General features: G+C 38.8%; 2 protein-coding genes and 1 long non-coding RNA gene across 5 annotated transcripts in view; 2 read left to right on the top strand and 1 right to left on the bottom strand.

Annotated features, from left to right (window-relative positions):
• LOC136856443 (uncharacterized) overlaps positions 1-24,743 on the top strand; it is a 27,445-nt gene extending 2,702 nt beyond the window's left edge. For 2 of the 3 annotated variants that reach the window (XM_067134324.1, XM_067134322.1), the window contains exons 2-5: positions 20,524-21,192; positions 21,572-21,667; positions 22,620-22,799; positions 24,116-24,743. In XM_067134324.1, the coding sequence (XP_066990425.1) occupies positions 20,560-21,192; positions 21,572-21,667; positions 22,620-22,799; positions 24,116-24,655 (1,449 nt within the window). In that variant the 5' untranslated portion in view covers positions 20,524-20,559 and the 3' untranslated portion in view covers positions 24,656-24,743. Of the gene's footprint in view, positions 1-17,362; positions 17,385-20,523; positions 21,193-21,571; positions 21,668-22,619; positions 22,800-24,115 lie in introns of those variants that run through there. The other variant, XM_067134323.1, reaches the window with a different exon arrangement.
• The window catches only part of LOC136856446 (small ribosomal subunit protein eS8-like), a 192,820-nt gene that overhangs the window by 55,063 nt on the left and 112,997 nt on the right, over positions 1-24,760 (top strand). The window lies entirely within an intron of this gene.
• LOC136856447 (uncharacterized) overlaps positions 1-24,760 on the bottom strand; it is a 279,926-nt gene that overhangs the window by 232,512 nt on the left and 22,654 nt on the right. The gene's annotated exons all lie outside the window — the stretch shown is intronic.

Below are 24,760 nucleotides of genomic sequence, written 5' to 3'. Positions count from 1 at the left end.
TAAAAATATATATAGAAGGAAGCCAAGAGGACACGCACAGATGTACAAGCTGTTTTCATTCCAACGTTTCGTAATTATCCATGTAATGACATCATCAGGGCTGTTAAAATGAAACATAAAATTCCTTGTAGAGTTACAAAAACTAAAACTGAAAATTAAGAATTGAAAAAGATGAAAATTACTCTTACAAAATTTCAGAAATATAAGCAACATTAAAATTAAAGAACCAACAGAATTTTTAAGAATCCTACATTAAAAGAAAGGTAACAGAATATACAGAAAACTAGAAATGAAATTAGCCGTGAAAGGAGTTACAGAACAAACGATTAGGGCTCACGACCGACCTAGAGGAGTGACAACTTGAAACTAAACGTAAACATAAATAGAAACAACACAAGTCAAGATAAATAAAGAGGGGAGGAGGGACGTATGAGTGTTTAACGGTGGAACAAGATGGTTAATAAAAAGGGATTCCAGAATAACAAGGTCTTGAGGGTTGGTGGTATGGCCTAATATACAGAAGTCTTTATTACCGATATGTGTTTGACAAATTTTGGAGTGATTTCTGATATTGGAATGTTCTGGGTTTGAAATTCTGCCACCAGTACGGAAGCTTACGCCACGATGAGAATCAATACACACCTTAAGGAGTCTACTGGTGGATCCCACAGAGGGCCCCGTTTGACATTCAGGGCAATTGTATTTATATATAAACAACACCAGAGGACCAGGACCTTGGGAACTCAGGTAAGAAAGTTCCTCAATGGGGTTTTTTCAAGGGAATCTAGTGATCGGCGGAAATTTTCGGGAGGCCGATCAGTTAAAAAAGGAAAGGGTGAATTGCTCCTGTTATATAGAACTTTAAGCTGAGGCCCCGGAGCCGAAGCCAATAATTGTGAGATGGTCTTTGTGCGGAGTGGATGTTGTAGCATTCATTGACACGGGCGCTTCTGTCAATCTAATGAATTATGATTTATATCGATCGATGTTTCCCGATCGTTATTTGAGACCTATGAAGAGGCAGTATGTGATGTTCAGGCCCATAGACTGAATGTTTTAGGTTCCACGGTTTTTGGTTTTCACTGGGTTATAGAGTTACCATAGAGCCATTTTTGGTCATACAGGGTACTGCTTTGGGTAACACATTTTTGTTGGGTCACCCAGCATGTAGGTGTAATATCGGTTCATACTGGGGTAGGAGGTATAACTGCTGGGGTACCTTGGGCTTGTGTTCCGTATGAAGGATGGATGAGATTGATGGGGGTGATTTGGTCAGGGTTAATGATAGGGAAATCGGGAGTTGATAACAGTTTACAGGTTGATTATGAACATGTGCCTGAGGGGAAGAAGTTTTATAAGGCTATCTTGTCTGAAGAGGTGGTTTTGGGCCCGGGTGTGGTTGCTCTGGTGAAAGTACGAGTCAAAGAAGTGAAAATGCCATGCAGACAAATGTGTGTGAGTGAGGGTAGCAAAAGCCTCAAGGGTATAGTAAGTACAGTTTCTATAAGTAATGTGTCTAATACAGGGGTTACTTGGGTAGAATTACTAAATAAACTGTAACGATTCAGTTAGGAGATATCAGAAGGGTGCTTACAGTGTAGATTTTGGAGACTGGGTTGGTGAGGATGTTTCGGTTGCTCTTGTAGGGGATGCTAATGAATTTTCGGAGGCAGAATTATTGCAAGTTAGGAGACAGGTTTTTAGGGATCATTTAGCTAATGCTGATTATAAAGAATATATAGAGGATTTAGGTGATGTTCTGGTTGGTTTCACAGACATTGTTGAATTGAAAGGGGATAAGTTAGGGGTAACTAAGGTGTTAGAACACAAGGTACACCTGGAAGATAATACAAAGCCTATTTTTGTCCCTTCGTATAGGATTCCTTTTAGGATTAGGGAACAGGTAGAGCAGGAGGTCAATAGGTGAGAAGAGTTAGGCATAATTAAGCCTAGTTCCTCAATTTGTAATTTTTCATTGCTATCAGTGCCTAAGTAGGATAGCTCGGTCCACATGTGCGTGGATTTCCGTAAGTTAAATGAGAAGACCATTCCTGATAGGTATACAGTGGCGTGTTTGCCAGATCTGTTCGTGTAAATTGGGGTAAGAATATTTATTCTTCAACTGACCTCATGCAAGGGTTTTCTACAAAGTTCTCCTTAGTGAGGGTAGTGGGGAATTCACAGCTTTTTCCATCCAGAAGGGGCATGATGAGTTCACAAGAATGCCTTGTGGTTTGTCAAGTACCTGCCTTATGACTTTTACAAGATTGGTAAATACAGTTTTGCATGGATTGTCAGGGAAAGTCATTTTCGTCTATATGGACGATGATTATATTAATTGCCACTGATTCTGTAGAGGAACATTTAGAGGCGCTTAGGGAGGCTCTTAGGAGACTTAGGTCAGCAGGGGTTTGAAGGTTAAGCTAACCAAATGTGATTTCCTGAAGAAAAGTATCACTTATTGAGGGCACATCATCTCTAAGGATGGTTTTCAAGTTAATTATGAAAAGTTAGGGCCATTGTTGATCTTCCCATCCCAAAACCAAGAAGCAGGTTAGGTTATTTATAAGGGGTTGCAGGTTTTTTTGGGAGGTTTGTGAAAGGGTTTTTTTTTGTCTACACCTTTGACAGATGTATTGAAAGATGGTGTACAATTTTCATGGGGTGAAGCTCAATAGACAGTTTTTCAGAAAGTTAAGGATGTTTCAGTGAGTCCTCCAGGTTTTGAGGCTTTCGGATTTATTTTGTTGCCGTTTTCCTTTTTCCTCTCAGTGACAGATTCCAGTCATGAAGGGGTAGGTGCTTGCTTGACGCAGAATTTTGAGAGAAAATGCATCCAATAGTTTTTTTTTTTTTTTTTTTTTTTACAGTAGGAAGTTTAAAATACATGGTATCAATGAAAGGTTTAATAGCTACAGTGGATAAGGAGTTTTTGTTTTCGGTGGTGTCTAGTTTGATTCATCTTTTATATGTTGCTTTTGGGAATAAGGTGGAAGTTCTTATGGATCATAAGCCTTGGCTGGATATTTTAGTAAGCCTGATCTTTATTTTCTAAGAGGGTTAGGTGGTTTTAATAATTAGGGATTTTGATACTAAGCCTAGGTGTACTGGAGGCAAGAATAATGTGGTAGCAGATGCTCTTAGTGGATATTTTGTGGATGCGGAGTGATCATGCGTGTATTATAGCTGGCGAGTGTGTATTTTGGGATATTCGTTTATTGGAGATGTATCATGAAGGTGAGGTTTTAGTAGACACAAAGGCATTTCTTAGAGGTGATTTAGTGAGAAAGGGCTATATTTTTTCCCCTTGTTCAGGTCTGGAGTTAGAGTGTAATTTGTTAGTTAGGAAAATTAGGTATAAGTTGAGGGGATATAACAGTTTGTGGTGGGGAATTTTGTGAAGTGATGCTCGGTGTTTAATTCTTATATTGGAGTCTTATTTTATCCCTTGTAGGTTTTTTTTCAGGGTGCTTATAGGTTTGCTTACGAATTTCTTACGAGTCGGGGTTTGCCTATAGGCATTTGTTGGTGATTGTAGATGAACTAACGAGGTTTGTGGAGATTTTTCCATTAAAGCATAAGACGGCAGAAGAGGTGGCTATTGCATTTTTCAATGGGTATATTTGCTGTTACGGGGTTCCTGAGGTGCTTACTACAGATAATGGGAGAGAATCTGTGAATAAGACTTCAGAATGCCTTGCATGAAAGTTATGGGGATACTGAGAGTAACTATTATTCCTTACAGACCAGAGGCTAATGGGCTATGTGAACTGGCCAAAAAGGAAAATAATTGAGGCTCTCAGAGTTACTCTGGGTGGTAATGACACTATTTAGGTTATGCATATTGCAGTTGTTGGCTGTGGCATAATTTCAATGGTTAGTGACATAAATGGTGTCGAGGTCCGTTTGATTTGTTGTCTCTACCTTCCCGTTGTGACGACACAATTAAGTCGTTAGTATTACGGCTAAAGAACGTTCTGCACGTCTTAGAAGTAATCTTGAGTTGAAGACGCAAGAAATGGTTGAGAGAAGTAACGCAAAATCTGACGGCGCGAAAGTCGCCGTAGGGGAGAACGAGTTCTTGAAATAAATGTCAGAATCAATTAAATTACAAATTGGGTCCCAAGTTTGAAGACCCATTTCGAGTGGTTGAAGTAAAGAAAGGAATAGATTTGTTGTTCTGGATGAAAATACAGGGTTGTCTAGATTGACACAGAGCCTATATCTAAGATCAAGAGAGCGACGTGCTCGTATATGGGGATTAGGCTAGTTTCTTTGTTTTCCTCTTTCCTTCTTTCTTTTTGTACTGAGTTGGTTTTGATCAGTAATGTGGGTCTTTTTTTTCTCTCTGCGCAACTGCGGCGATTTAGTGTAAATTTGTCTTTTTCATTTTAGTAAAAGCAGGGGGGCAGGGGGATCGCTGTGTGATTGAGGTGCAACTATAGTTAAAAGTGACATAAAAGTCCATAGAGTTCCCTGGAACACCTCCTCAGACCGCTTCTGAAGAAGGTGTTCCAGGGAACACGACCTCCAGAATCGTCGCCAAACGTGAGTTAATGAGGCCAAAAACCACTAGGGAATTGGTTATTCTCCTCCTTCTTAGGAAATGGTCACCTGCATACCATCGGAGACCTAATGCCACACCCATATATGCTTTGTATATATACCCTTGTAACATTTCATCTGTCCATATTCTACCAGTGAACAGGGGCACAGAAGCAGGTGCCCGAAATATATGGTTGCAATGTTCAAATAGTGTTTTATGGGCTTTTTATCTTCATATATATATATATATATATATATATATATATATATATATATATATATATATATAAAACATTATTTATCACATCACAGTAACATTTTATATAGACAAACAATAAGTTAAAAGTGTCGTTCAATTTGCAATTCGCTCCACTTCAGGAATACCACCGAAGGGGAGTCATAAGTGATAAATAATTTGGTACCAGGTATGACAGCAAGGTGTTAGTGAATTGTATAATAACGACATTTGTAGCTTAATGTTTGTACATAATTGATATATATATACATATATATATATATATATATATATATATATATATATATATATATATATATATATATATATATATATATATATATATATATATATATATATATATATATATATATATATATATATATATAATTTCATGATGTTGCCTTGCAATATTATATCCTCCTATAATTTTGACATATTTACTTTTTTTTCATGTGTTATGTGTAATGATAATGGTTGTTGAAGTGTCATCAGTTTGGCATCAGATCTCAAAAAAGAACTAATTATTAAGTAACTTAACAGCGTAATTTAGAATTGATAATGCAATTTTAATAGTAGCATAGTTTAGAATAATATCTTTCTTGGTAAAAGCGTAGTATATGAACACGAGTGTGGGTGTGTGTCCAGCAAAGACGTGTTTCATTTCAATTGTCGTCAGTTGAGATAAGAGAGAGCGCTTTGTTTTGGGTCGTGATGACACGTTTGGAAAATAAATGCCGATTCGTCCCATATGGGCTCAAGACGAGTGATTTCATGTTGTTGCATGAGGTGTTCGAGTCAAGTACGCCATGTTTTGTAAGATTGCGTTCAAAACGTTTTGCTGGAATGATGTCATTTTCTTCTAAAGCTTCTCAGTTGTATCTCGCACCCAAAAAATGCTTTAATGACGCTAACCTCCCTTTCTAGAACTTTTTATCTCGTACCCAAAATGCTTTAATGACATCATGTAATTGTTTCACGTGTTACTGGAATTCTAAAATCTGTTTCATTCTGATTTCTGAGACCAGTTGATTTGGTTAATCTCTCTCTCTCTCTCTCTCTCTCTCGTTCTTAAAAAGAGATTACTTTTAACGTAGTGTTTTGTGGTCACGTATTAGCATTAACTATTTGAGATCTGAATTTAGTAAAGTTATTTAGTTTGTAACGGCGCCTGGTAAAAAGTGTATTTGTGATAACGCAGCTGCAGCAAGTGATTTACAGAGGTTTTCACAAGTTTGTGTAAGGTAACGTGAATTTTACTTATTAATACCATGGTATGATAAGTTAGGAAATTTTTACCAAGTGAAATCATTATTGATAAATCTTATGTGTATTTTTGTGTGTTTTTCTATTTACAATCTCTTTATATTTTCACATTTTTTATGTTTGTGATGTAACATTTATTTACGTAACATTTTAAATATTTCTTGGTAATTTAACATTGCATACTTGATTTGATATCTCATTTATTTAAGATTCTCTTTTTAAATCCTGAGTAATTCTTGATAGTTTAAATTTTGCTTGATTAATTTAAATTCCTGATAAGGTTTTTGTGAATTAGTTTTGTTTCATAATTTAATTCAAGAATTAATTGAGAGTTGTATTATTTTCAAGTAATAATAAATTTTTCAGATTGTGAATTCTAATTAATTGTGAATTCTAATTATAAACTTTGAATTTAAAAATAAATGTTTGTATTTAACATTTTTAGAAAAAGTTTTTCATTTATCGATCACCAGTGAATAGGATTGATTGTGTGTGCATAAGGCAAAGTGATAAACATGTTTTGTTCTTTTAGTTTTGCTAAAGGGAATTAAGATAGGGGAAACAGTTAGAGTTTTTGATGGAGTGATGCCCTTCAAACTCTAGAATATTTCTAGTTTAATTTTTGATACCTCACACATATTCTGATGAACTTAGTTTGATTTTTCAAGTGATTGATAAATAAGTTTTTTCTTAAGGGATCACTGTTACCTTTATTACCTTTATTAATTATTACGACCTTCAGTCGTAATAATTAATGTTATGAGAGTTCAGGTATCTGGTTGTTTTGAGGTATATTTTTGAATCTTGAGATTAGTTTTAGTAACCAGGTACTTAATACGCATCGTGACAATACACATACATACACACACACACACATATATATATATAATATATATATATATATATATATATATATATATATATATATATATATATATACAGTATATATATATATATATATATATATATATATATATATATATATATATATTTTTTTTTTTTACGAAGAAAACTTCTTTTCAAGTAACCTCAACTGTTTTTACATTTGTAACGTAACAGAGAAAGAAAAACAATTTATTTCAATTGTTTTAATTACTAGAACTGTGGGTTTTCATTCGCCCCTTCGCCAACTCTCTCTTTTGTTCCCACAATAGTTAAGCCTTTAATCCTCCTTCTCTGTTAAAAATAACTGCTTTAAGACTTTGTTTCCAGGTGACCTTCGAAGATGCCTTCCTCGAGGAGCCAGAAAGGAGGAAGCTGGTGCCACGCTGCTCGGGAATGGTGACCTCTCCACAAGACCTGATTGAATGCTGACGTGCTTGCTATAGGCATGAGGAAGAGATTGACCTTTGTGCCACCTATCCGGATACCAAGGCATAATTCCCCGAGGTTAGAAATAGACCATGCCACAGCAGTCGAGAGAGAGAGCTCCACCAAGGACAGAAGTCCTTACCTTTGCCTGTCGCTTGTACCCTACACGTGTTCGGCCCCGAGGTTCGAACCAGTATACTTTTGTCGTGGCATCCCCTTAATTCCCTCTCCAGTGCTGGCACCCTATAGAATGAGGAGGACATTGTCATCTTGACGAAGTTAATGTACAGGAATAAGGTTTCCTAGTCATTCATGCTCCTGTTATTTCTGTCTGCTTCATTTTCTGTATCCATTGTGCGATCACCTTCAGTAACTTGTGTTGGAGCATCAATTATGCATTTAGAGTTGACCTGATTTACTTGGCACCATCTGTGCATTCCCTCAGCTCCTTTTGAGCGTCTTATTATTCTTGCAAGTAACCGTCTGATATATCTTGCAGATCAGCTTTGGCTGTGGAACCACTCTCGGCTCTATCCCATGTGCAGTGGCCTTATGCCACCCCCTCTGCAATGTTCCTGTTATGAAGACATCGCCGGCGTAGAATATTTCTCCTGTGTAGGATTCATTCATTTAGCAGGCCCTTATTGTTGCCTGCCCAGTAATTCGTCATTCCTCTGAGCTGTGTTTTTATGTAAATATAATTGATTAAGAGAACCCTTGAGTTTACGTAATCTTCTCTCACATGAAGAAGGCCCTAAGCCACAGTATTCCTCTTGATTTATATGTCTACAGAGTGCCTTAATCAGTCTATTTAGTCAGATTTTTTTTAATGAAATACAGAAGATTTCTTCATAATGTAAAGAACTCCTGCAATTATCCGTTGCTGTCCAGAATCAAGTATGTATCTAAAGGTATATATATATATATATATATATATATATATATATATATATATATATATATATATATATATATATATATATATATATATATATATATATATATATATATATATAAATTTATGACACATTGGGACTGAACCCTGGTCTTTCAAAATGATAGGCTAGGGCGACAAGACCAGGGTTAGATCCCGGCATGAGTCAGAAGCCTATTTCTGTGAAACACTTGCTCATGTGTTCATTAGTAACACACGCACACACACACGTGTGTGTGTATGTATGTGTGTGTGTGTGTGTAAAAGAACGTTTGTTTGTATGTACGTTATACTGAATGCAAACATTAATTTCTTTTTTACACCAACAGCTGTGTTCACGTGTTGCAACTCGTTATAAAGAACTTATTATTTATGATATCTTTCGATCGTCTTGTGGCATTAGTGAGGTGTATAGTTTCCATGTCATCCCTGAGTCACAGACCATCGATCAGGGCTGACCGAGCAGGATTCAGCCAGAGGAGTGATGTCTTATGGGTGCTATGGCTTTTTTAGCCGTGTTGCCTCTTTAGGTTTGAAGAATGTCTGTTTCTCAGTTCATTATTTTTGTTTGATTGGAACGGCTAATCATGCGTTCTAATACTCTGCTTCCCTCTCCAGGACTCTCAAGGTTTAGCCTTGTGAGCCTGCTAGACTTCTCCTCTGCATTCGCCTTTTCTTGTCATTTTCTTTCTTTGTGTTGAGAAGTTGTGAGGAATGGATGTTTCTCTTCAGCCATACTGAAGCTTTTGGCTTCGGTAGCGTTATGGCTCTGTCAAGAAGAAAATTAATGTATCCGGGCGGGAGAACAATCCTGCACCTTTTGCTTTAATTCTACCAAACTCCACCTCTGCCCTGTACACTCCCAGCCAACGATTAGGAATGTTTTCACAATTCCATGTGCATCCTTTTAGTACATCAGCCTGCAGTTCTCTCTCTCTCTCTCTCTCTCTCTCTCTCTCTCTCTCTCTCTCTCTCTCTCTCTCTCTCTCTCTCTCTCCCTTTAGAAAGTCAGAAAAAGGTGGAGTAAAGTAAATCGCAGTCTCAGTGAAGTATTTATTTTAATTCTTTAAAGTGGCTCAGTATAAATCAGGATTATTGTCAATTCGAGGATGAATGAGCCAGTGACGGATGGGTGGCTGGTGTGCTTTTCGGGTGGGGAGGTAACATTGTCATTATTCCATCGAATAACTCGAATCTCTTTATTCCTCGGGATGTCATTTCAGATTTGAACACAAGATGTCCATATATTTTTCTGAACAGTCGATGTTTTTAAATAGTATGTTGTGGAAGTAGAAACGGTATGTGTCCATTTGCTCTCCTTTATGGCCTTATTTCTTTATTTTTCTGTTCTGTGCTATTGAAGAACTCAGCTGTAATGACCACTATTTGTTATTATGTTTTGTCTACATGTTTTGAAGGTAGTTTGTATACTGAAAGTTTGTGTGTCGTGGTCAAGTTTATTCAAATTAGTTTCTACCGCACGTCCATGAGATTGCTGAGGTCATTTCAACATCTGGATTAACCGATGCCGCTTGTGCATCTGGTACCCATGATGGAAATGCACTTCTCACTGCTTCACCATCACCCCCATATAACCTCTAAGACGAGAGAGAGAGAGAGAGAGAGAGAGAGAGAGAGAGAGTTTTTTTCATCAGCCAGCATTAATGAAGTACAAAGCGTTTATTTGGCAATGCTTCCTAGAAGTGAAATCCCACCAGTCTGACCGCGATGGTTTCCCTGTTTTTGAATGCAGGGTTTTCCCTTCTGAGGACTTCTGTGGAAATGTCATCTTGGACTGTCATTTACAGTAGGCCTTCTGGGTGAGATGCATGTGAGTATTTAGACCAGTGAGTTAAAATGAACCATCAGAAAACATTGTTCTCTAGTAACTGGGAGAAGCAGTTATTGGTCAATTTCTGAGAATTTTTATTATTTTTTTTTAATTTAGTACAAAATCGAATTTCTGTCAAAGTCTCTCATCAGTAATTGCTCTCATACGCTCCTCTGGTTAAGGGGTTTGGAAAATAGGTGGTGAGTCACCTATACTCTAGGTCTCTCAGTGATCATTCATTTGCTTTCCCCTCAGCTTCCTTCGTTTATAAACAAAACAGGAATAAGAGCACACATACACAAACACAACACACACACACACACACACACACACACATATATTTATTATATATATATATATATATATATATATATATATATATATATATATATATATATATATATATATATATATATATATATACACATACACAATTACACACACATATAATATAATATATATATATATATATATATATATATATATATATATATATATATATATATATATATATATATATATATATATATATATATATATACAGTATATACTATGTGCTGTAATCCATTAGAAATCAAGAATAAAATCCTCTACGGTTGAACCAGTGCAAGAGATATTTCCGTCATTTAATATCTAAGATACTGATATTTAAATGATTTTATATTTAAGATGCTGCAATTAAATACAAGTGATGAAACTTAACACTCCAAATCTTTGGCGAGAAATAAATTTAAAACCGCTTAACTGCCTCATGCTCCGCGCTGACTCTGAAGTGGTGAGTAATTGCCTCATGGCTCTAATTCTAGTCTTGTCCTGATTGAATGATTGATTGATTTACATCGCGCTTGCAAAAGCAGGAAGCTGGCACAAAGAATTATAGTTGTGACAGACTACAATATGGCATTAAACTAGATATTTGTTCTTTCTTTTGTGGATTCCTTGATAATGAAAAAATCACTGCATTACGACGGAAAAAGATGGGAAATTCTGTACAGGTGGTGAGTAAGGAAAGTTTCATGCATTACAGTGTGCCAGCATTTGTGTCAAAATTCGTCACAATTCGTCAAGATAAAACGTTGCGGCGTGGATTCATGTAATGCACACATTGCATACCTGCTGTCTACTTGGAGAAGAAGACTGACTCTTGGTTTGAAAGAAACCAAAAACAGCATTTATTGATGACACTTGAAATGCATCAGAGTTTTTCCACTCTCCACTTTACCTGGACTTGTCCCTGTACTTCTTATGCTTTATTTTTCTTTTCTATTTTAATCGGAGGATTTGTCAAAAAGAGTGAGAGCCTTGTTTGCACCTTCAGTGCGTAAACTTGATATTCGGAGGGAATCTCTCTCTCTCTCTCTCTCTCTCTCTCTCTCTCTCTCTCTCTCTCTCTCTCTCTCTGTGGGCGATGGTGCAGTAGAACGAGGGAAGTGGCTGGAACCATCCTGCATACTTATATAGGAGGCTGGTGACAGATGCTTGAGCTGGTCGACGGCAAGTGCAGATACTTGGGATTGATGACCCACAGACTATCGCTGTCACACAGCCGTTGCGTCTTATTGTCTCTACTGGTGTGTGCGTGCCGTCAGAAACGACTGCTTATGAAACTGACGTCTTATTTTTGTGTTTTGTGTTTTAGAACGAATTCCTGACTTTCGAGACGCTGCGAAGGAGAGCTGTTGCTATGTATAAACGCGGTCCGTGAGAGATCTCTCCTGGCTTTTGTAAAGAGCATAATGAGCGAGTGGTTTTTTTAGTTTCCTGTAAAAGAAAACTATTGAGATGGCTTCCTGTCTGTCCGTCCGCCCTCAGAGCTCAAAAACTACTGGTGAGGAGGAGGCCAGAGGGCTGCAAATTGGTATGTTGATCATCCACCCTCCAATCATCAAACACACAAGCTTGCAGCCCTCTAGCCTCCTCAGTAGTTATTTTTATTTTATTCAAGGTTAAAGTTAGGCATGATCGTGTGTCTGGCAACGCTATAGGTACCAGGAACACAGGCCACCACCGGATAGTGGCTGAGTTTCATGGGCCGCAGCAAGAGTTTTATGTGCCGTGGCTGAGTTTCATACAGCATTATATGCTGGACAGAAAAATCGGTTGCGCCGAAGAAACTTCGGCTCATTTTTTTTTTTTTTTTTTTTTTTTTTGCTCCGACTTATTTGACTGAGGGACTCTGACATTGTCTCCGCCAAATGTTGTTGATGCCACACTCCGTCTTGTACTTTGCACATTTTATTAATAATTGCGGTGTGTGCGGACCATAATTAGGAGTGCTGGGAAAAGACCGATGTCGTCATTGTCATGGGGCGTCAAGGGTGCCCACTCCGCATGGTGTGATCCCGGCTTAGGTTTCGGGAAATGTCCTCTGGGTCGTTCGTCTCTTCTGTTCATTGCAAATGGAGTCAGTCACCGGAAACCATAGGTAGCGACTCGTTTAAGAGATCGTCTGAACCTTGGTGTCGAAGAGTGACTGCTTGCCTCTTTGACTTGTTGATGAGAAAACGAATTAGAAAACAGCCACAGACTACCAAATGTTGCGATTCCAGATCTTAAGGAGAAATGGGAAAGAAAACACGCTGGCAGGGAATCAGAAATGCACTTCTGTAATCAACACCAGAGCAGACAAGCCAGGAAGAAATGGCTGTGCTCGTAAATAGTCGCATTTCTGCCAGAGGGAAGAACGGAGGTCACACTTGGACTTGGAACGAGCAGAGGATCTTTGCACTTGGTCTCACCTTCTTCAGTTTTGACTCTTCGTAATTCAGCCTGAGTCTGGAGATGCTATTGGCTGTGGTCCTCTAAGCATTGTCTTTGTGAATCATTCAACACATGAAATCTATAAAACTCTCTCTCTCTCTCTCTCTCTCTCTCTCTCTCTCTCTCTCTCTCTCTCTCTCTCTCTCTCTCTCTCTCCTCAGTTGACTTTACAGTAGTCCAAAATTATTAATTGTTATATAAAACCGATTTTATATTGAGAAATAATTGAAAGATCATCTTCATTGTTGTTTAGTATTATTGTTTTCAACACAAAAAAAGTGTGTTGCACGACACATCACAGGGAGGATAGCAGCAACGCTAAACGCACAACTGATGACCTTATTATCATAAGCATCTGATAATCATCAGGTCATGTACTGTACACAATCCTCGAGAGGTTCATTATCTCCCCGACGACGAGACCCTCTCGGAACACTGACGCTTTTGCAGTTATCGAGAATTCCTTCAGTGATGTCCTTTCCTGGCGCGCCTTGCTGGGTTTCTGGGTGAGCAGTACAGTAGGCCTACTGGCTCTGAGACCATTTGCTCTGTTGCCTTTGCAGCCTTCTTCACCGTGCGACCTCACTGGGTCTCCCGATCACGGAGACTGGATTGGAAATCCTGCAATCGAATACGCAGCACCAATCCTCTGTTGCCCTCTGTCATCTTTCTGGGAGGGTGGGGTGAAAAACTTGCGTTACTGTATGAGTAATGAAGGCAAAAGTATTGCGTATTCCAGTGATGAATGTTGTTTTTCTTGATGTTATCATCGTACAACATCATGAATATGACCCTTCCAGTTTTCGGTAATGTGTATTGTCACTCGCGTTCAGATCTACCATATTGCCTCTGGAATGGGAACGAATGAATGAGTCAGCATAAAAATGGAGATAACTCACTAAAATCTAAGAGCAGAGCTTAGGAATTAAGATTCTGAAATGATTTTGAGAAGTGAGTGGGCGGCGGCATCCACAGCAAATCCAGTTGAAATTGTAGTATTGCTTTTTTATCCCTGTAAGATGTGTTAGCTGATGAGCCTGCTAACAGCGCCTAAGCACTGCCCATATAAGTGACGTCATTGTCCACGTCACGGGCTATCTGTACTTCCGCTGTGAGTCATTTGCAATGAAGATACGAAACCATGCTGAGTGTCATTTCCTGATCCTGCCCAGCATTAGACCCAACAATCCCTATTCATTCCCTGTCTCGCCCTGGCAGGTTGTTATATTTCTAAAGAGATCGTGTAACCATGTACTGGGTTTTGCTTCTTCTCCCCATTTAACAGACGATGATGTGTTTGTTTTTATAAAGGTGAGGATGTATTGCTGAGAATTCCGTCTCGGAACCGCCAGGCAGATTTACTGATGGGCGAGCTGCAATTAGTCACCTAAAGTTCTTGTTGATTGTCACAATTCCCTTTGCTTTTAGGATATTTGGCTGTGCTGACGCTTGAACAAACATTCAAGAATTGTTTCCCTTTCGCCTTTGACTTTGTCGCCATTTTCTTTTGACGTTTCTTCTTCTATCCCGTTATCCACATTTTCCCTTCATCTTGCTTCTTGGCGTCCCGTTAGGAGGTCTCACTGCTTCAGGCGGGGAGGAGGGGGCCGGGGTTTTGTCACCTCATTGCTTGTGACAGGTTCGCCGAAAATTTGTGTATGCTGTACCAGGACCCATATGTAGTACCTACTTTTACCCACGGTTTACTTATATGCTTTCATGAAGTTTCATTGCCTTGAAGGCTTCTCTCTCTCTCTCTCTCTCTCTCTCTCTCTCTCTCTCTCTCTCTCTCTCTCTCACACACACACACACACACACACACACACACACACACTGGTTTTGAAACAGGCTCAGGCAGTGATATGAAATAACTTTCTAACTTCGACTGTTTACAGAAAAAGTTTTCATGAAGATTTTGAGTGGCCTTGCTAAGCCAGTATTTATTCTAGAAATGGAGAAACTTAACACATCAGCATTTATGTATTTATGTGAATAAGCTGGAATTTGTTTTCCGTGATAAGCAGTAATTGGAATAGAACTACCTGAAGCTCTAAAAAGCAGCAGCTTTCCCATTTCCCTGTTCCTGAATAAACAGACAGGCTCTTCTTGCCTTGCGTCCTTAAACAGCAGTTGACCTGTAGCCTCTGTCCTTTGTCTTTCCTTCCTTCCTTTTCTATTTTATTATATTATTATTTCCCTTCCTAGCTACGGACTTGGCTGCTGTTGTGTGGACTATCTGTTGACCAAATTCTGACGCAGTGCTTTGCATGTCTGTGGAAGCAATTTGGCCTCCACATTTCTGAGGCTACTGAGGTTCCCACGAACAAAATGAGCAGATGTCCTTATTCATCAGACGATTCAGCTTCTTCAACATTTCTTTGATAAGAAACGTGAAACATCTTGAAGACTAGCAAAAACATAATGAGCAATCTGTCAAGATGCATAACGAAAGCAGGGGTGTTGGAACTGCAGACACAAGTTTCCATCGTCTTTCGCGTAGCCTTCGTCGTTAGTTTGATTTCTATCATACTTAAATTATCAACATTACTCTTTTAACTTTACTTTCCTGATCCGATTATGCCTGGGTTTCTTTTAAGGAGTTCGTGGTCCGCTTGCAGAACTGATTCATCCATGACAACGAAAATGTTAACCAAAAGTTTCATTCTTCACTCATTGATATGTTTATGCGGCTTCCACAGCGCCCACAGAAAATGATTCTCGGAAATTTATATATACAGGTTTTGTTGGACGATAGATGACTGTGAACTTTAATTTTCTGATATTGGCTCTTTCCATATTCTGTATTCACTCTTTACTTCATTACTCGAAGTTCGTAGAATTATAAAAGAAAGTCACTTCTTAATCATTCCTTTTATTCTTGCCTCCTTAGCGAGCTTCCGGACTGCACTTCGTCCATGATCGTGCTAGACTAAAATATTCACAGCATTTCATGACAAAACATAACAATTAGAAAAAGTAAACAAGTGGTTACAACATTACAATTGTCATGGAATTACTGTTACGTGTAACATGTCAAAGAGTGGGCAACTGTCAATGGTTAAACCAACGGAATAACTATACAAAGAATTAGGTGTTTAACAAATCAAAAGTAAACTAACAGAAATAGATGTACTTTTATGTGTAGATATATAAAACTAGAAAATGTTCAGAACTTCGCTTAAAACAAAAACAAAAAACAAAAAACAAAAAAGAACAAAAAATGGTCAGTGCTTAAAAATGCTGAGAATCCTCTGTCATCCACAAGTACCCCTCAGAATTATTACTACATAGAATTTTTACACGCTCAGTAAGCCGTCTTTTCGTTATTTTGTTCCCGCCATGAAAGCCTACAAGGTGATTTTTGATTGATCCCGTCTGTGCTTCTTGCGAAATCTCTCTCCGACAGTGCAAGTGGTATATTCAATATATGTGGAGGAATTACATCCTATCCGGTTGCAGGAATACTGATATACCACATGATGACTGTGGGGAACTCCCCCTAAAGCTGGTCTATTGCGAATGAATAGGATTTTTAAGTTCTTATTTTTCTTCGTCAGTTGGTAATGACTCATTCAAGATGACTTTATTCAAAAACTCTTACAGTTTCATCTACTACTTCCGTGGGAAAGTTATTATTTGTAAACATTAAATGTTTTATTCTGGTCATTTCATTGTGGAAGGAATCCCAGTCATGCAAACCCTATACCCTCTATGTAATCAAGTCTTAATTGAAAGTTACACAGTCTCTGAGACTAGTTGACTTTGCGTACACCGAAGCTTTTATAAAACAGTGTTATTGGATAAAGTACAGTAACTAAAGCATCCAGAAACGGCAAGGATTATTCTTTCCCAGTTCAAAAGTAAATTTAAGAACAGATTCCTCTTCAAATTTAGACTTCAGCCTTAATAACAAATTAACATTGTCAACGACAATAAAACAATCATCAACATATCGTAAATACGTGGTGGGTTTTACAAGGGGGTTGTGTTCAAACACCTTATTCTCTAAATGACACAGAAAATTCGGCAAATGTGGGGCCAGAGCACTTCCCATACTTATAACTCCTTCACACTGTAAATACAAGTCACCGTTAGTATTCCTAAACGGTGTTTGTGTTGTACAAAGCTCGAAACAGCGTTCAACGTTGCAGGCGGAATGTCAGGAGCAGCTGTTTCAGGGCGATGATACACGTTCTCCATATTTTAGCGAAGTTCTAAACATTTTCTAGATTTATATATCTATACGGAAAAGTACATATATTCATGTTAGTTTATTTTTGATTTGTTAAACACCTAATTCTTAGTGTAGTTATTCCGTTGTTTTAACATCAAGAGTTGCCCACTCTTTGACTTGTTACATGTTAGCAGTAATTCCATGACAATTGTAATATGTTAACCACTTGTTTACTTATTTGTAATTGTTATGTTTGGTCATGAAATGTATAAATATTTTAGTCTAGCACAATTATGGACGAGGTACAGTCCGGAAGCTCGCTATGGAGGTAAGAATAAAAGGAATTCGAGGAATGAAGTGAAGAGTGAATAGAGAACATTGAAAGAACCAATATCAAAATAGTTAGAGTTTGCAGTCATCTATCGTTCAATGAAACCTGCACAATAAACAAACTACTGCCTATATATACACACACATATACATACATACATACACATACACACACACACACACACAAATTCATGCATACTATTTTGGCATATTCTCTCTCCTGTGCAATTTCTATTGAAGTCATTGACATTGTCTGCAGAGAAGATCTTTTCTCCTAGACTCCGAATCAGTCTCTACTTCTTTTTCTCTTCAGGTGAGCTTCTTCTTACTGACTTTATACAGTTGATACTGGACCCTTTCCCCACCTTTCGGTGGCGTCTTCAGGACTAAAATACAAATTGACTTTAACAGTTGTTATTGCAACATGTGGACTTAACAGGTAACCCTTAGATAAAAGATGCTGCCACTGGAATGAAGAAATTATATTGGTCGTCTCGCTGGCGGTCTGTGCTGCAGCAAGGGCATTCTGGCGCTCTGTAGGAAGGGCCCTTTGTCGTATTGTGGGACATAGGGTGAGACTGAGTTTGTGATCTACGTCTCTGGCCAATATTTTTCTATTTGTTCCACTGTCTGTGCTTCCTGTCATATTGGGGGGTGTTTCTCCATTCAGATTCTCTCAGGTGTCTTGTGGTTTCGTCGAAGAAAGGAAGATGAAGTCCATGTTCCCCAGTATGTTTCACAAATCCAGGCCTTTGTTAGTTTATACTTACGGCTTCTGCTGCTTGACATCTATGGAGACGGACTTCTCTATGCACGATCTCTGAGACTCCTTATAATTCTTGCAGCATTCGTTGACAGTTGAGGGTGTCTACTTAATGTTGGAATCACGCCCTAGAAGGAACTGGTCATCCGACGTGTGGGTATGGGTATGACTCATTTTTTTTTTTTTCATAAGCATTCAGGCTGATTCATGGACTGAATGCATTAATCTTGGGGAAAGTTTTGCACATATTCTTCTGATTTTTTTCTTATGTACTTATTATGCGAGAAATATTTGTTTATACATGGAGAAACCCTTGTAGAAGGAAAACATCGTTTAAAAACTCATTGCATTTGATATTGATAAATGAACAAGTACATTCCATAAGATAATCGAGGTCATGAGTAGTATGAGAGTTAGAAGTTCCCCTGTTACCCGGGGACGTCAGAGTAGGACTTTTGATATCCCTGAGGCAGCCACAGTTTCTGTCACGACACTGAAATCATTCCACAATCATTAACCCTTGATTTACAATGTGCCAACACTGCCTCAGGGTGCAATGCTTGCAACTTGAAGGCTGCCACCAATGCAAGCAACAGGTAATACACTGGTCATACACCTGAATTCTCTTCCCAGTAGGATACCTTAACATATAGGTGGTTGTTGAGACAAAACTCCCCATGTGAACATGAGTGACTGACTTACTACACTCAAAGACTGACCATTCAGTCATTTCCTCGTTTTCAGTAGCATTTGGACCAAAAGTTTAATCTGAAGTTTGAGTATCATGAATACTTAAATAAATTAACTTTTTACATTATTATTACAAAGAACGGGGAAGCATTTCCCAAATAATGAGCGGAACATTAATACTACAAAATGATGTGGAGGTTACATTATGTCAGTCATATCTGAGGTTTGCATCTGTTAAAAAGCAATGGGAATCCCAGACTTTAATGTGGCCCCAAAGTTTAAATGAACTTATAATCAAGCTCTTTGAAGAAGACAGAAGATAAAGATCTTGTTCTGAAGTGACTCCATAGTCAGTTTGTAGAGCTTCAGTGTTGTAGATCATTCATAAAATGGACAGCAGTGAACAGAAGCAAATGGATATGAGGCAGGACAGATGGCACCTGTGAGTGAACTACTGAATATTCTTGACAGGTTTTATGTGGGTTGTCTATTCAACTGCACCTTTCCATAGGAACTACTGAGGCAATCATGAACCACCTTGGAAATATCAGGAATTGTTGTACATATAGAATGTTACTGCCTGTAGCTAAGTCTTGAGCCTAGTTTAACTCAGTGGTGTACAAGACACACAGACACGTGGGTGCTCTGCAGGTTCTACTGCCTATGGAAAATAGCTTCTGCCACTGACTGATAACGTGGAGGTTTAGTTCCCTGCTTGATAACATGAAAGTATGGTCACAGCTTTGCTCTCTTCAAGCATTTTTATCAGATTGCTTGAAGTTTGGCTCCTGGATTGAGGTCATGACCTCTTTGAGTTGGTGTCATGGATTCAGAGGACAACAATTGGTGATTCTGCTAGCTATGGCGTTCAGTCAGAAACAAGGCGTGTCTTATTTTTTGCCATGGCATCAGTTGTTTCATTATTTTTAAAGCAAAATATTGTTTTTTGATAGTTCTAAAGTGATTTTGACAAATATGATATTTACTTCAGACCCCATCATTTCTAACAGTAATGAAGGACTCAGTGGAAAACTGTACCCTTAAGGTCAAATTAGATTTGGGTTTTAGGAGGTGAAAAACCCAACTCCAGCTGGGACTCAGCATCCTAAGTTGGGTTAAGTAGGGTAGGTTAGGTTAGGCTAATGTGCATCTCTGAATTTCAAACATTTTCATTCTCCTGACACAAAAATAGCCCAGTTTCCCATAGTGATCCTCTCATTACTGATAGATATAGAGGGCATTGTAATGGATTAATCAAATATTTGTCGCAGAAATGTCAAATTCCTCAACATCACAAAGAAATAGAAGGAGAATAATTTTACAATAGGTGCCCATAAATTTACAAAAGAAACATACTAACAAAGTACCTATTTTCTTGAGGCAGATTCAGCAATTAGAAATGTGATCAGTCTGAAGGACAAATGAATGAAGTCTTCTGAAAAACCAAAATCTCTCAAATGAATTGCCTGGATTCCAACATAATTGAATTTTATGCTTTTCTGTTGGTTATTTTCACCACTGACGTTCGACTTTAAATGTTGTATTTTGAATGAAAATAGATTTAGGTAACCAGGGTCAAACCCTATGGGTCAGACCTCTGAGTGCCTGATATAAGCAGTAGCTTATATCTTGTGGAAGATCACACTTGCATCTGGAGGGTCACTAATTTTTGGGTCCTTTTCAGGAATTCAGTGACCTCGAGTGTGACATTTGCAGTAATATGTACACTGAAGATCACTGCCCGAGACTTCTCCCTTGTTCCCACACGTTCTGTGGCCCTTGCATTGATGGGCTTATCTCGGCTGGGAAGCAAGAATGCCCTGTGTGTAGGAAGACATTCAAGGCCGATTCAGCACAAGGCGTAGCGATTAACAGAAGCCTCCTTAATGTCGCAAAGCAACTTTCTTCCATGCACCTAGCATCAGTGATTTCGTCTAGAGCTCCAAAGAAACCCTTTCTAGAGACTACCAGATATTTCAGGGAGACTGTTATCAAAAAAGGCATCGCAGTTTGCGAGGAGACAGAAGTTGAAGTTAATGGCCGCATTGACAGCAACAATAAGATGAGAGGAGGACTTGAAGGATTTATTCAGAAGCTGGATGAAATAAAACTTTCCAGCAAAGAGACATGGAACAATATTGGCCGAGATGATAAGCTACTGATGGACAAGTTGGATATTATGAAAGGAAAGGGGCGACAAATGAAAGACTCAGAAGACAAATTGGAAGCAGCAACTGACTTTGCTTCTGCTGGAAGTCCCATGGACGAGGCCGGAAAGGTTCTTCAGGAAGTTGATGAGACAGCCAATGAAATTAAGCAACTTCTTCAGGAAAATAAAGACAACATGAAGCAGGTGAGTTCTCTCTCTCTCTCTCTCTCTCTCTCTCTCTCTCTCTCTCTCTCTCTCTCTCTCTCTCTCTCTCTCGCTTGGTTCTAACACTGCTCATGAAAGGGATTATTGCTTTTTACTTCTCTGTATCACTCATTCTGTGGCTTCAGATACCTTCAGAATACTCCCATATTATCAGTGAAGCCTTTCCTTAGAAGTGAATTTGTAAAAACACTTTTTATTCTTATTTAAAAAGCTTTTCCATTCAGGGGATCTTTATTGTCTTGTAGATACCTATGATTGCAGCCATTTTGGTGGTCCCATTAATCAGAATAATCTGTGTAATCTCTGCCCTGATTGCAAGATACTCTTCATAATCTGTCTTCTTGTATTTGTCTTCCAGGATATTTTCAAGATCGGAACGGATTTAGAAGGTCTCACGAAAGATCTCGGAAGAATAATTGAGGAATTAGACGGAGACTCTGTCGTAAGCCTTACAGTAAGTTCATGAAGTCTTTTCTTCCACAGAAAATCAAAACGCTGAAAAAAAAATTGTCTTGAGAAACATCTACTCTACAGACTCAAGATAAATGTGACTGAATGAGATGATAAAGTCTTAATTTGTTTCAAACAACCCATTACTTTACAAATGCCTGCCCTAAGAGTCAGCACAATTTCCAGACACTCCACATAAGAAGAAGAAGAATAGTTCCCCTTTACACTTGTCTGAGGATGCATCTGGACCTCTAGGTGCCCCTGGTGGGGAAGCTGATCATTTTTTTGTGCGTGTGTTTGTGATTTTGCCAATATCATTCAGAGATCTTGCGTTTCCTTTGCTAATTCCCACCTTTAATATTCACTATTCCATTCCATAAAGTTACCATTCTACTTGCTATTCCACTCTATGATGTTGGGGAGTGATGCATCAGCTATTTTCTTCCTCTCATCCAAGTATGATCTATGAATTGCCATAAATCAGGACAAGTGAGGTGCTTCAGCCCTCTGAGTAAGTGAACTTCGAACCCTATCAAGTTTTGTGACCCATTCAGAGAACTGGCAGACCATTGGCTTCTCCTGTGCCACAAGATTCATAGTCAGGACACAGATACCTTCCATTCATCCCATTATTTGCTGCAGAAACACAGAGAGGGGCAGTTTTCACCCTTGGGGTGCTCAGTGGCCCTGATTCACAATCAGATAAGGGGAAAGGGGGACGTATCTTCTTCTGTGGGATGTCTAGAGGTCATGCTGATACATAGAATAGGTTACTATATATCAATGTGTTTGTATTTGAAAACATGACTTTGGTTTTTCAAAAACGGATTTATATTACGAAAAAGAACGTAAAAACATGAACACACTTTCAGATAATTAACTTTGAATCAAGGTGAAGTAAATAACTTCTGACCCGAATTGGTCATGAGATTTTCAATCAAGGAACCTTTCTTCAGGTGACTGAGCTCCGAGGTCCTCATGTTCGATTCAGAGTGGATGCCCAAAGAAAGATTTTTGCTGTCAAGACCTTCGAAGGGAAACTGAGGGTGGCTCCAGTCAAGATTGAGTCCAACAACCAACTATATGTGAATCATCTTCAAGAAGGAGTTCTCCCACCAAAATGCTTTGCCATAGAGGTAAGCTTATTCCTATGAGGATATGAGTAGGATTCATTTCTATCTCACAATCCTTTAGGAATCATTGTCCAAGTTCACTATTATCTGAGGAATTTCTTTATTTGGAATGAACATTATGAACAGTTCTTGATATGGAATGTGAGTCCAGCACTGACTGACCCAGGTCACATTTTATGGAGAAAAGAGAAGATGCTGCAACTTGGGGCTTTGAATGTGCATGGATGTGGTGCAGAGGCTGAAGGAGGAATAACAACAGCTGATTTGTTTAAGAAGAGAGAAAAAAAAGAAGAATGTTTTGGCACTGAGTGAGAGACGGTGAAAATGCAGCGTGTGCAAACCTGGAAAGGACAGCAGCAGATGTTGGTGCAAAATTGTAGATAAGAAAATCTTTCTTGAAAAGATTGTGTGGAATAACTCATGTTTACGTACAATACAGTACTGATGAGGGGTGGTGAATAGAAACTGCAGGAACTGGTGAGAGAATTTGAAAGTGTTTGTAAGAAGAGAAAGTTGAGAGTAGATGGATGTTGGGAGAATGGATGATCTGTTTAGGTATTTTGGAGAAGATATATTGGATGTTGTCAGATTGAGGGAACAGATGAGTCACAGAATACGTGAAACAAGGAAGGAAGGAAGGGAGGAAGGAAGGAAGGAAGGAAGGAAGGAAGGAAGGAAGGAAGGCAGCAGGATGTGTGCAAAAGACAGGGAGGAAGCTTATATTCTCTACGGAAGTCAAGGTTGGATAATGTCAAGGTACTGTTGAGCCAATTCTCCTTTATGGAAGTGAAGTGTTGATACTGAATATGAATGAAAGAGAAGGGTGGAAGCTGTAAAGCTGAATTGTCTGTGTGGTATGAATGGATCATTGTGTTTTGAGATGGTTCAGTCATATGGAGAGAATATAGGAGGATGACAGGTTTTGTGAAATGAGTCAAGAAGAAGAAGAAGAAGAAGAAGAAGAAGAAGAAGAAGAAGACTGATGAATGAGATCAAAATGGATAGAGTCGAGTGGTGCAGTGTTTGCAAGAGTAAGGGTTTAGTTGCACTACTGATGAGCCTTCGGTGTAGGAGGAGGATAATCAAGAGCTAATAAAAAGATTGTGGGAGTTTCCTGCACAGGGGTTTCATCCACAATAGACTTTTTTCTACTTTATTTCAGTTAACCTCTTCTTCTTCTTCCTTTTCTCTTCTTCATGTCTATGGACGTTGCTGTTGATGCAACCAGTAATAATATTTTTAATAATAAGGGTAATAATTTTTATTAGTAATTTTATTATTGTTCTAACGAGTATCTTCCGCCTCCATTCCCTTCACAGCTTGATTCCTTGGTGCAAGGATCTTCCTCTTCCCCACCAAGGGCGTTCCTGGATCTGACATATGGATCCACCCACCTGGGGAGGGTCATCATCAGAATCATTGATCAAGGCGGCCAGTTGGGTTTGAACTTCATCCAAATGTGCTCGGGAAGGATGGGACCCTCTTATGCCAACTCTCAGGTCTTTGAAGTAAGGAGTAAGGGTGTGCCAGGTGAGGATATAGGCATGGGAGAGTATGTGTCCCATGGAGGAGGCACATCAGCTCAAGCAGTGTTGTCATCGAAGGAGGACTGGGAGAGGGAGATGAGTAGGAAGACCTATGAAGAGACCCTAGAAATTGCGGGAGAATTGAGGGGAGACATCTCATATGAAGGAGCTTCACAGTTTTGGATCGTCACCAGAGATGGTTCCGAGTTGGGATGTGGGTATTGCTTCGGGAAGGTGGAGGAAGGACTGAATGTCCTCAGAGACGCCATCTCGAAGCATCCAGACCATACGAAAATCAAGGTGGCCCAGTGTGGCCTTGTATTTTGTCTGTGATTTTTTCCCCTCCAGATGAAGAAGCAAATTTTGGGGTTTGATTTTAACTCTCATAATAATTCTCAAATAAAGATGTTCTCAGTGCTATTATGCGTGTTTTATTTT

The sequence above is a fragment of the Macrobrachium rosenbergii genome, chromosome 35 (genome assembly GCF_040412425.1).
Source record: "Macrobrachium rosenbergii isolate ZJJX-2024 chromosome 35, ASM4041242v1, whole genome shotgun sequence".
Lineage (NCBI taxonomy): Eukaryota > Metazoa > Arthropoda > Malacostraca > Decapoda > Palaemonidae > Macrobrachium > Macrobrachium rosenbergii.
The sequence above is the reverse complement of the archived record's forward strand: the minus strand, read 5'-3'. Positions and strand labels throughout refer to the sequence as shown.